The sequence below is a fragment of the Silurus meridionalis genome, chromosome 24, assembly GCF_014805685.1.
Source record: "Silurus meridionalis isolate SWU-2019-XX chromosome 24, ASM1480568v1, whole genome shotgun sequence".
In the NCBI taxonomy this organism is placed as follows: Eukaryota; Metazoa; Chordata; class Actinopteri; order Siluriformes; family Siluridae; genus Silurus; species Silurus meridionalis.
The window spans coordinates 21,068,280-21,080,506 of NC_060907.1; the positions used below are offsets into that span (position 1 = coordinate 21,068,280).

The following is a 12,227-nucleotide window of genomic DNA, read 5'->3' on the forward strand; positions in this document are numbered from 1 at the left end:
TGATAAAGTGCTGCTTGTAGGAGATTTTAATATTCATGTAGATGATGCAAACGATGCTCTAGGATTATCATTTGTTGACTTATTAAACTCTTTTGGGGTTAAACAAAACGTCACCAGACCAACTCATCGCTTAAAACACACATTACCTCATACTGTACACACTACCAGTAGAGCAGATTAGCCGTGTTGCACCACGCTATCGACCTGGTAGGACTATTGTTCCAACCACTAAGGACAGAGCCTGCAGATCCCCGATCCTCTTCAGGGAGGAAATCGCCAAGAGGAAGGTGGTCTTAATAGACAGAAACCTAAGGGCCACATCGGTTAAAGGCTCGAAGGGGGACTCAGATAGAGCCGCCAGCACAACTGCCAGATCCCAGACAGGTATTCTGGGTCGCATCCTGGGCCTCAGCCTCCGGGTGCCGTGGAGGAAACGTGAAGAAACGTGCCTACCCAGCGACTGCCCCGCAGGCGGGGAGCCATATGCCACGATAGCGGACACGTAAACCTTCAGGGTCGAAGGGGTTAACCCTGCGGCAAACTGTTCCTGTAAGAACTCCAGAACCAAACCGATCGGGCAGTTAACAGGGTCCAGGCCATGGTGCTCGCACCAAGACGTGAACAGTCACCATCGTGCGGTGTACGACCTCCTCCTGGAGGGAGCTCTGGAGTGGAGAAGGGTTTCAACTACCTCGGTAGAGAGACCAAAAATAAAATAGAATAAATCAAATAAATACACTTTTTTATTGTATTAAATAAATTGAGTAATTTAATTGGAAAAATTTAATTAAGTAGTTTACATTTGTTAGACCCATTTACATAATAAAGATGTGTATATAATTTATAAGTATGTGTGGTGTGTGAGTGAGTGTGTGTGTGTGTGTGTGTGTGTGTGTGTGTGTGTGTGTGTGTGTGTGTGTGTGTGTAGTTTACATTTAATATTTACATTTTCTAAAGATATATTCTATTTATCTGTTCTTTTTATTTTAGCAGACTTTAACAAATGTCCTCATTTCTTTCATCCTTCATTCATTCACTCCCTCGATATGTGGAATTGTCAGGATTTTCTCTGTTTAAGAGAAATTCTTGAAGCTGGACATAAAACTCTGAAGACTCCATAGTGGTAGACTGTAAAAACGTTGGTGATGACAGGATTTAGCAGCATTTCGATTTTGCAAAGATTTACAAAAACGGATCGTCGGGATTATGGACAAAGACTACATTTCCCAGCAGCCACTACACTTCCATGTTTTAATCACACATCACTGATTACACACACCTCACTTAATTTCACTGCTGATAGCTGATTATCGCTTCACCCATCACAGCTTTCACTGTCTCATGTTTCTCATGGTTATTGCTGTGGTTCTGCCATGGTTTAAGTTAAGGTTTTTGTTTCTTCTTCTCTCTGTTGTGTGTTTTAATTGAAATAATTTTGTTCTTTTGCACTTTATTCATGTATTTTTTTGTTTCCACATTAAATATTATCTGTATATGCATGCACTCTCCTTTTTATGTGACAGTTTATTATGTGTTATACATGATGTTTACTGTGCTGTAATGTGTTTAAGATTAATAGACATGTGGATGTAAGTAGTTTTATTCAACACACATTGACTGAAGGGGTTTATACAATGCTGGATGTAGTCCCTTGTGTTCTTAATACTGTGTTTATGGTTTGTTTAATGCTGTTGCTTTTGTTCAACTGGATTTGCACTAAAGAAAAAAAGGGAAGGTTTAGAGAAAAATGTACAGCAGATCACCGCTGTCAGGGAGTTCCCTGCGACTTCACCCGCCTCATTCTCCGCATCACAACTGCTTATTTTTGCAATCAAAGAAACTCATACCCCATGTGTGACTCACACAAGCCAAACAATCAAAACCAGTATATATTTGTCATTAAGATAATTTATTGTAGTGTACTCTTTAGAAGCAGAATTAGATGTGTAGTTATAATCACTTTTTACATCAAATTTAATATGTTTGCAATAATTATGCGTGAACCCAAACTCCCAAATTACTTTACTATTTATTAAATCTGTCTTTTATATAAGTATTACATTTAGAAAAAAATCACTCAAACAATAATTATAATAAACAATAAATAAATAAAATAAAGTAAATATAATTCAAAGAAGATACGTGGCACATTTTTCTATTAGGTTCATTAAATATTCTGATTTAAAACGTAGTTCCTGAATCATTGCATGTCAAAAGATTAAACATGTTTTAATCTAATAAGTACATCTCTGTAATCTACTGATACTATCCAGATCCATGTTGAAGAAATTATTGATTGTACACCTGCTCTTCAATGTAGTCATTGGCAAATCTAATGATGTTAGTGATGGCCATGAGAATCAGAATATCCATGTGCATGTCGCTGGTGATCTGCTCGTGGTAGTTCTGCACAGGAAAGATGCAGTTCATCGGCACTCCCAGCATTTGACTGCACTCTTCCATCTAAAATAAACAGACACATGATTATTATTATATTTGAGGAAAAGGATTTAGGAGTTCCAAATAACAAACCTTTTTGGAAAAGCGTGTTCTCACCTGCTTTTTTATTTTTTTGCTTTGGTAAACCTTACACAGGTTCTTGTTTACTACGGGACATACTTTGTCAACTCGTGACATGATGACCAATTGAGGAATCTCTGAGGAATCACCAGAAACATTTTATTAGAATGTAGTTTTCATTCATGAGACCTCATATGAAAAACCATGACCGTACGAGCTCTTGGTACAAATAATAATAAATATCCAGATTTTTGTACACATTTATAGTATCTGGCCAAAGAAGACACTTGATCATTACCACCATATGTGCTTGTTTACCATCCCTTGTTTCTAAAATGCTCACTAGATTCTGGGGCATGGCTGTGGGGATTAGTAATCATTCAGCTACAAGAGGATTAGTGAGATCAGACACTGATGTTGCTTAGGAGGTCTAAAGTTCAGTCAGTGTTCCAGTTCATCCCAAAGGTGTTTAGTGTGGTTGAGAAGGTCAGGGCTCTGTGAAGGACTCTTCCAATTTCAACCTACACACACAATGTGTTCATGGAGCTAAGCTTGTGTATAGGAGCATCATCATGATGGAACAGTGAGGATCTTAATTACAGTAAAGATACTATTGCACAGCTACAGCAAACAGAGACGTTTATTAGAATCATGTGATTCCGAATTTGTGGTAAGTTTGGGGAAGAAACATATGGGTTTAATGATTAGGGGGCACTTACTTTTGGCCTTATAACGTATATGAGAACTCACCCAAGTCACGTGCCTTTTCCCGAACAGCTCTCATTTTCTGGATAACACCATCACTGATCATGGAGATTTTGTCAGCTGGTAGAACACTGACCAGACAGTGCACCTTGTCCTTCTGACTGGGGTTACTGATGTAACTCGGGTCACCTTTATCAATTGGTTTTTGAGGATTAAACTGAAAGAACAAAGTAATTAATATTTGGGGGTGAAGAGGAGAAGCATGACTCTAATTATGTGTGAGATTGAATATTATTAGTTGAATGTAACTACCAGTAGAAATTGCTATTAATTAGAAATATTGAAATATAATGTTTTATTTACATAATGATTCTTGGAATGCTTTTAAAAAGAAAAAAAATGGAAAATAATGTTTTACTCTGTATAGATTTCCTATCTGTTTGCTCATAGTATTAAATTGTCACACACAAAGTTACTGTACATGAAGTACTATAATATTACCTCTGCAAAGCATTTAATTAATACTGATGGTGATCTTGATCGTTACTCAAGTGTGATCCTGATTAGAATGATGTACACTAACATGCTGTTACTGGTCTGAAATGGGAATAAGTATCACTTGAGTGTTGATATTGATTTCTGGTCAGCAGAAACCAATATCAGCACTTATGTGATTCTTATTCTTACTCTCCAACCATGACGAGTCTACCCTGAACAGTTTACCATGACCAGTCTACCTTGATCAGAATACTATAGTCGGTATACCCTTAAAAGTTCACCATGACCAGTCTACCCTGAACACTTTACCATGACCAGTCTACCCTGAACAGTTCACTATGACCAGTCTACCCTAAAAAGTTCACCATGACCAGTCTACCCTGAACAGTTTACCATGACCAGTCTACCCTGAACAGTTCACCATGACCAGTCTACCCTGAACAGTTTACCATGACCAGTCTACCTCGATCAGAATACCCTAGTCAGTATACCCTAAAAAGTTCACCATGACCAGTCTACCCTGAACAGTTTACCATGACCAGTCTACCTCGATCAGAATACCCTAGGCGGTATACCCTAAAAAGTTCACCATGACCAGTCTACCCTGAACAGTTCACCATGACCAGTCTACCCTGAACAGTTTACCATGACCAGTCTACCTCGATCAGAATACCATAGTCGGTATACCCTTAAAAGTTCACCATGACCAGTCTACCCTGAACACTTTACCATGACCAGTCTACCCTGAACAGTTCACCATGACCATTCTACCCTAAACAGTTTAACATGACCAGTCTACCCTAAAAAGTTCACCATGACCAGTCTACCCTGAACAGTTTACCATGACCAGTCTACCCTGAACAGTTCACTATGACCAGTCTACCCTAAACAGTTTAACATGACCAGTCTACCCTAAAAAGTTCACCATGACCAGTCTACCCTGAACAGTTTACCATGACCAGTCTACCCTGAACAGTTCACTATGACCAGTCTACCCTAAAAAGTTCACCATGACCAGTCAACCCTGAACAGTTTACCATGACCAGTCTACCTCGATCAGAATACCCTAGTCGGTATACCCTAAAAAGTTCACCATGACCAGTCTACCCTGAACAGTTCACTATGACCAGTCTACCCTAAAAGGTTCACCATGACCAGTCTACCCTGAACAGTTTACCATGACCAGTCTACCCTGAACAGTTTACCATGACCAGTCTACCCTGAACACTTTACCATGACCAGTCTACCCTGAACAGTTCACCATGACCAGTCTACCCTGAAATGTTTAACATGACCAGTCTACCCTGAACAGTTTACCATGACCAGTCTACCCTGAACAGTTTAACATGACCAGTCTACCCTGAACAGTCTCCCTTAAACAGTCTACCCGGAACAGTTCACCCTGAACAGTCTACCCTGAACAGTTTAACATGACCAATCTACCCTGAACAGTTCACCATGACCAGTCTACCCTGAAAAGTTTAACATGACCAGTCTACCCTGAACAGTTTACCATGACCAGTCTACCCTGAACAGTTTACCATGACCAGTCTACCCTGAACAGTTTAACATGACTAGTCTACCCTGAACAGTCTGCCTTAAACAGTCTACCCTAAAAAGTTTACCTTGACAAATCTACCATAAAGAGTTTACCCTGGCTAGTTCACCATGACCAGTCTATCCTGAACAGTCTACCCTGAACAGTCTACCCTGAACAGTCTGCCCTGAACAGTATACCCTGAACAGTCTGCCTTAAACAGTCTACCCTGAACAGTTTAACATGACCAGTCTACTCTGAACAGTTCACCATGACCAGTCTACCCTGAACAGTCTACCCTGAACAGTCTGCCTTAAACAGTTTACCATGACCAGTCTACCATGAAGAGTTTACCCTGGCTAGTTTTCCATGACCAGTCCTCTATGACCAGATTACCATGGCCAATTTATGATGACCAGTCTTCCCTGATCAGTCTACCCTAACCAGTTTACACTGATCAGTTTATCATGGCCAGTTTACCATGACTGGTCTTACCAATTTAAATAAATTCAATTCAGTTTTATTTTTATTGTACTTTAACAATGGACATTGCCTCAAAGCAGCTTTTTACAGATAATGTGGTGACAAAGTTTAAATAAAGTTTAATATGAACAGCCTACCATTCAACACACTGAAATTCTTGAGTTTTATTTCATCATGTTATTAGCATAATTAAAAATATTCTGTACAATGTTTTACAGATTTAATGAACTTACAGTGTAACCATTTTTCACATGACCCTTTAAGATTTTATTTATATCTTTAGTTTGCACTCCTTTTGACTTCTCTTCTTCCAGACCCATTATGTCAGTAAAGACAAATGGATAGAACTTCCCAGGACCATCTTTCTTCAGCCTGTGAGTTTTAAACTAAACACAGAATACAGACGTGAATCTTTTCTACAACACAGTTAAATCTTAAAACAGAAATCAGCGAACATTCAGTGTAATAAAGTCCAGGCCTGAAACCATTACAATTAATGTATTATTTAGTTTTTACCTTTAAAGTGAAGCTTTGACTTTGACCAGCTGATGAATCTGCCAGTGCACCAGCTGTGTTGTATCCTCTGAGGATGGTGTTGATGGAGTTGATTAAAGTTGATTTTCCTGCTCCAATTGGGCCATGAAGCAAAATCCTAATCTCACTGACTTCTGTAGTACCAGGCTGGAAATCCTTTACTTCTCTCAACATCTCACTCCTAGAATTTTCACTATTTAAGAAGAAAACCAAGAGATTCACATATTTTCTTACAGTTTCTATAATCTATACCCTACAGCTTTAAACACACAGTGATCTTGTATTTGTGTCTTTGTTTTACCTCCATATCACTGGCCGCCATGGCTCATCAAATTCTGTGATTAAAAAAAAATAAAAAAAAATTACATATATCTGTTTATATTTCTTGAATAAAAAAAAATATATATATATTTTCTTTCTACAGAATTGATTTGAAAAAAAAAGTTTGGACAGTATCTTACCAGGATTTGAACTTTGTGTATTGCTTATAGCAGGATTTGAGATTTGATTCCTAGGACCTAATAACTGCAATATTATTATATATTTAGCAAATAATTTACTGTTTTAAATTAAATAATTAAATAGGAAACACTGTCATGTTGGCACTGTATTCTGTCATGATTATAAAGCACAATTATTTAAAATGATCAAAACCTAGCCTTCTTTTTTCTCTTAGTATTACATTTTCTTACCATATTTGGAAGCCAATTCATTGTTATGGGTTCTGTGAACTTCACCTCAAATGTTCTGTTGCTGTAGTTCTGAGTAGAAAAGTGTCACTGTAGCAGTTAATAGTTACATAGTTAAATACTGAAGGGGTTAAAAGTAGATTCGATTTGTCATTTTTCACACCTTCATGTGTGTGTGTGTGTGTGTGTGTGTGTGTGTGTGTGTGTGTGTGTGTGTGTGTGTGTGTGTGTGTGTGTGTGTGTGTGTGTGTGTGGTGGAGTCAGGCAGTGTTCAGATGGTTTACAGCTCTGGGTAAGAAGCATTTTATTGTGTGTGTGTGTGTGTGTGTGTGTGTGTGTGTGTGTGTGTGTGTGTACTGTCCTGTATGAACTGGTAGTTTAAAGAGGTGGTGATTAAATTAAATGATCAGTTTTAAGAGGTGGTGGTCACTAATAGAAACCAGGACATGTTTCAGAATGTCCACATGAAACCCAGCTGAGGGTGAAGCTTTACTCTATAATTAGACTTCATCTCTTTTCTACACTTTCATGCTGGTGTTTGTGAAATAGGTGTGGTGTTTATCTGAGCTGCTGTTCTGTAAAACATGATAAACCTGATCAAGGTTCACTCTGAAACCAGTCTGGGTGGAGAAACATGTTTCATGTAATAATGACCAGAGCAGGAGGATTTTACCCCCTGACATTTTATTCCTGTTTATACCAACAACATGTTCACTGTTAGAGTTCTGAAGGCTTCATTATTATTATTATCAGGAACTACAAGGTCAAATATGTAAATTCATATTTAAATAGTGGAAAAGGTCGAGCTTTTGATTTTTACATCCTTCATTTTGTCTTTAACCCTACCTACAGCTTCATTCACCTGCTCTGAGCAACTTCAGGGTTTTAGATGTTTATTAGTATAATGTGAATTTCATTTTTAATTTCTTCTTGGGTTTAAATTTAAAAGAAAAAAAAAATCAGTGTTTCTTTTCTTATTATTGTAGTTATAGAGTTTCATCTCCTTCTCCAGTGAATGATATCTGAACCCTGTCCAGGGCTGAAACATAATCATGGTATTCTAACAAACTTCATCAGTAGGAACATTTAATGATGATGTAATGACATTCAGAATAAAGATGTTCTGTCACTTACCGTATCTTCTGCTCCGGCTGTAGATCTGCACCTGTACGCTGCTGTTCCGGCTGTAGATCTGCACCTGTACGCTGCTGCTCCGGCTGTAGATCTGCACCTGTACGCTGCTGCTCCGGCTGTAGATCTGCACCTGTACGCTGCTGCTCCGGCTGTAGATCTGCACCTGTACGCTGCTGTAGATCTGGAAATCTGTTGGGTATTAAACTGAAACTTGCTGTAACTCAGATATTTGCTTTTACTTTCACTTTCCCAGACTGCAGTAATTCTGCACTTCAAAATCTGGATTTATTGCTGGATTTATTATTCAGGAAGTGAAGTTAATGTGTTGATTAGAAGCAGGAGAAATGGCTGAGGGGAAGATCTAAGTGACTTTGATGGAAGGTGTTGTGGGTTGATCTTATATGCAGTGGTAGGTAGCTACAAAAGGAAGGAAATCCATTGCCCTGGAGACATGGAAGTTCTGGGTGGCTCATTAATGCATGTGAAGAACGTTGGGGGTTGAATGCTGACTGATGGAACATACAGAGCTGTGTAGCTGTAGATCACTCAGAGAACCCATGCTGACACCACCTGCACCTCACCCAAAGCTTCTACAATGGACACGTGAACATTGGAACTGGACCATGGAACTGGTCTGATATTCAGGTTGTCTTTTCCATCATGGGAACATCCAGGTGCATGGGCATGGCTTAACTTTGGAAGAACTGGCTCCAGGATGCATTATGGGAAGACTGATAGAGGCAGTGTGATGCTTTGGGTGATGTTCTCCTCAGAAATTGACACATTTTTAGAAGATGGCTTTAACAGGTTAATGGCCGACTACATATATAGTAAAATACATGAGAATGTGTCCCATAACATCATCATTTTCACGTCCATTATACATGATTCCACTGAATCAGGAGATTTGGCACATTGTTTTCATCATGGATTTGTTGATCCCCAGTGGGCCACAGGCAGGGGGTCCACAAAATAATTTTACACCCATGTGATTTTTGCAATGTGGAAAATGTGGAAGGGGAATCTGACAACAGAGCGGATGTTGGTATTATACTTCTTCTTTTCTTCTTTCTCTTGGTTGTTTTTGTAGTTTCTATTGGCTGAAATAAACTGAAACTAAGGTTGCAATTCCCACGAAGGCCTGAAGGGGACAAAAGTGTATTTTCTTTAAGTTTGGTGAAAAAAGATCAATTTAAATCTATTGTTTTTAAAACGGTGACTTTGTTTATTACTTTATTGATATTATGTCTGTTCCTTAAACAACAAATGTGAAAACATTTTATTTATTATTATATTATATTATATTTGGGGACCAAAGAACAAATAAATAGCTTGTTTAATTTTATTAGCAGAAATAACGTGTCTGTGGTCTGCTGTGAAGACTCTGACTGCCACTGACTGCCACCGACTGCCACCGACTGCCTCCTTACAGCTCTTCCTAGTAGATGACATGATCAGAGAGAGCCATTGTTCTCCACATTGTTCTGCAAACATCAAGATTCGTCTTGGCTGGACTTTACAGGACCCATAAAACACCTATACAATAAGATAACTAAAGTTACGAGACCTTCTCCTGACACGTTCCACATCACATGGAACCTGCACATTAGGAAAAATCGCTTAGTATTTAATTGCTTGTTCTTACATCAGAGTCAGAAAATTAAGAACCATTTGGACCAGTTTTAGAGCCGCCTCCTCCTGCTGTGCTGCTCAGATCAGCAGTGATGTTCCACCATACAGGCTTCTCCATTTTCTCTAGAGACACATGAACCACTCAGTGTTTATAAATGTCAGTTCTCTTATTCAGCACGAGGTGCAGCTCTGCTGTGCAGTCGTTCTACTGAACAACACACACCCCTTGTAGTATTAGAGATTTACTACAGACTGGGGCTGTGTGGAGGAGGAGCTCTGAGCTTTACACCACTGTAGGCTTCCAAGGTCTTAAACCAGTCCAGTCAGAGACACACAAGTTACCAGAAGATACACATTTTCTATGATGCCTCTGAACTGATCTCTTCCCCGTTCTGGGATTCTGTTTTAGTCCACATTTTGATGCTGTTTTCAATTTTATCCACTTTCCAGAACTTTTTCAAAAAGCGAGTCTCAAAATCGAGAGAGAAAAATGAAACCACAGAGAGGGGCTCTGTAAACATTCAACAACTTCATAATAACTTCTCTGTAAACATTCAATAACTTTATGACACGAATAAATAAAAAATATATTTACAGTACTGTATATGTTTTAGATGTGTAAATATTTCTGTAAAAAATCTGTAAAATAAATTTCTGTAAAGCTGCTTTGCGACAGTGTATATTGTTATACGGCAGTACAACAGCAGAGGGCAGCAGTGATCCTACTGTAGCACATGTAGGACATGAATTTATTTTTAGCATTAATAACTATTACACTAGAAATTTGTCCGACTACAAAAACCTTTTATAAGATAATTATTTATTCTTTAAATGTTTTGTTTTTTACTGTAGCCCAAAAATGTAATTTGCACTAATAAACCCAAGTTTATTTTTATATCAGATTTCCACAGTAATATATTGTGTACATGTATTTTGCATTATCTACAATAATAATAATAATAATAATAATAATAATAATAATAATAAACAGATTGAAGCGATGTGTTTTGGTTGATGTGACACTTGGTTGACATTTTCCACATGATAGGACTTTTATTAAACTGTGACTTTATTTTGAAACCGGAAATCTTTAACTGAAAGTTTCCGCTTTATCACGCAAAATCCCCGCCCACTCTGATCTATAGCTCATTCTGCAGTATTGCTGAAGGTGAAGAGTGGTTGTAGATCAGCAGTATTATGATGATGAAGATGATGTTGTCTACCCTGAGATCAGAGACACCACGTGTTTGCGGTTCACGCGCAGGTAGAGTCAGACTCTGTGTTCTGTAAATACCCCCCTGTTACCCCACAGCTCCTACCCCCGGGGTAGATCTCAGACTCGGCTTTATTCTACTGCATCACACCGAGAACTGCACGGAGAACCGCACGGGAAACCGGATATCCGGGGGGTGTGTGTGTGTCGGGCTGCAACTAACGATTATTTACATAATCGATTAATTGGACGATTATTTTTATTAAATCTATTATAAAATAATGGAAAATTGTAATGAGATGTTTGTTTATTATAAATGTATACCACCCCACTCCCCCCCCATTACCCCACTGCCCATCACTCCACCCCCCCATTACCCCACTGCCCATCACTCCACCACCCCATTACCCCACTGCCCCATCACTCCACCACCCCATTACCCCACTGCCCCATCACTCCACCACCCCATTACCCCACTGCCCCATCACTCCACCCCCATTACCCCACTGCCCATCACTCCACCACCACCCCATTACCCCACTGCCCATCACTCCACCCCCATTACCCCACTGCCCATCACTCCACCACCCCATTACCCCACTGCCCATCACTCCACCCCCATTACCCCACTGCCCATCACTCCACCACCCCATTACCCCACTGCCCATCACTCCACCATCACTCCACCACCCCATTACCCCACTGCCCCATCACTCCACCACCCCATTACCCCACTGCCCATCACTCCACCACCCCATTACCCCACTGCCCCATCACTCTACCACCCCATTACCCCACTGCCCATCACTCCACCACCCCATTACCCCACTGCCCATCACTCCACCATCACTCCACCACCCCATTACCCCACTGCCCATCACTCCACCATCACTCCACCACCCCATTACCCCACTGCCCATCACTCCACCCCCATTACCCCACTGCCCATCACTCCACCATCACTCCACCACCCCATTACCCCACTGCCCATCACTCCACCATCACTCCACCACCCCATTACCCCACTGCCCCATCACTCCACCACCACCCCATTACCCCACTGCCCCATCACTCCACCACCCCATTACCCCACTGCCCCATCACTCCACCACCCCATTACCCCACTGCCCATCACTCCACCCTCCCATTACCCCACTGCCCCATCACCCACCCCCCATTACCCCACTGCCCATCACTCCACCCCCCATTACCCCACTGCCCCATCACTCCACCCCCATAACCCCACTGCCCCATCACTCCACCCCCATTACCCCACTGCCCA

The 12,227-nt window shown here is 40.3% G+C and overlaps 2 protein-coding genes across 8 annotated transcripts in view; one reads left to right on the forward strand and one right to left on the reverse strand.

Moving 5' to 3' along the window:
• Window positions 1–1,913: 1,913 nt before the first annotated feature.
• Window positions 1,914–9,459, reverse strand: LOC124377825 (interferon-induced protein 44-like). Of its 4 annotated transcripts, none has more exons than XM_046837132.1 (9): window positions 8,101–9,459; window positions 6,970–7,038; window positions 6,739–6,802; window positions 6,579–6,612; window positions 6,260–6,470; window positions 5,977–6,129; window positions 3,271–3,442; window positions 2,557–2,657; window positions 1,914–2,463 (listed from the first exon to the last, which is right to left on the reverse strand). In XM_046837132.1, exons 2-9 carry the CDS (start codon window positions 6,988–6,990, stop codon window positions 2,290–2,292), a joined length of 930 nt encoding a protein of 309 aa, XP_046693088.1. In that variant the 5' UTR covers window positions 6,991–7,038; window positions 8,101–9,459; the 3' UTR covers window positions 1,914–2,289. The 4 variants fall into 4 exon arrangements, with proteins under 4 accessions (XP_046693088.1, XP_046693089.1, XP_046693090.1 ...); XM_046837133.1 differs by having other exon boundaries at window positions 6,970–7,056; window positions 8,101–8,239; XM_046837134.1 differs by lacking the exon at window positions 6,970–7,038.
• Window positions 9,460–10,913: 1,454 nt separating this feature from the next.
• Window positions 10,914–12,227, forward strand: part of rnf175 (ring finger protein 175) — a 7,192-nt gene continuing 5,878 nt past the window's right edge. Inside the window, exon 1 of one of the 4 annotated variants that reach the window (XM_046837624.1) lies at window positions 10,914–10,996. The gene's annotated coding sequence lies outside the window, so the exon portion shown is untranslated. The other 3 variants (XM_046837627.1, XM_046837625.1, XM_046837626.1) reach the window with 3 other exon arrangements.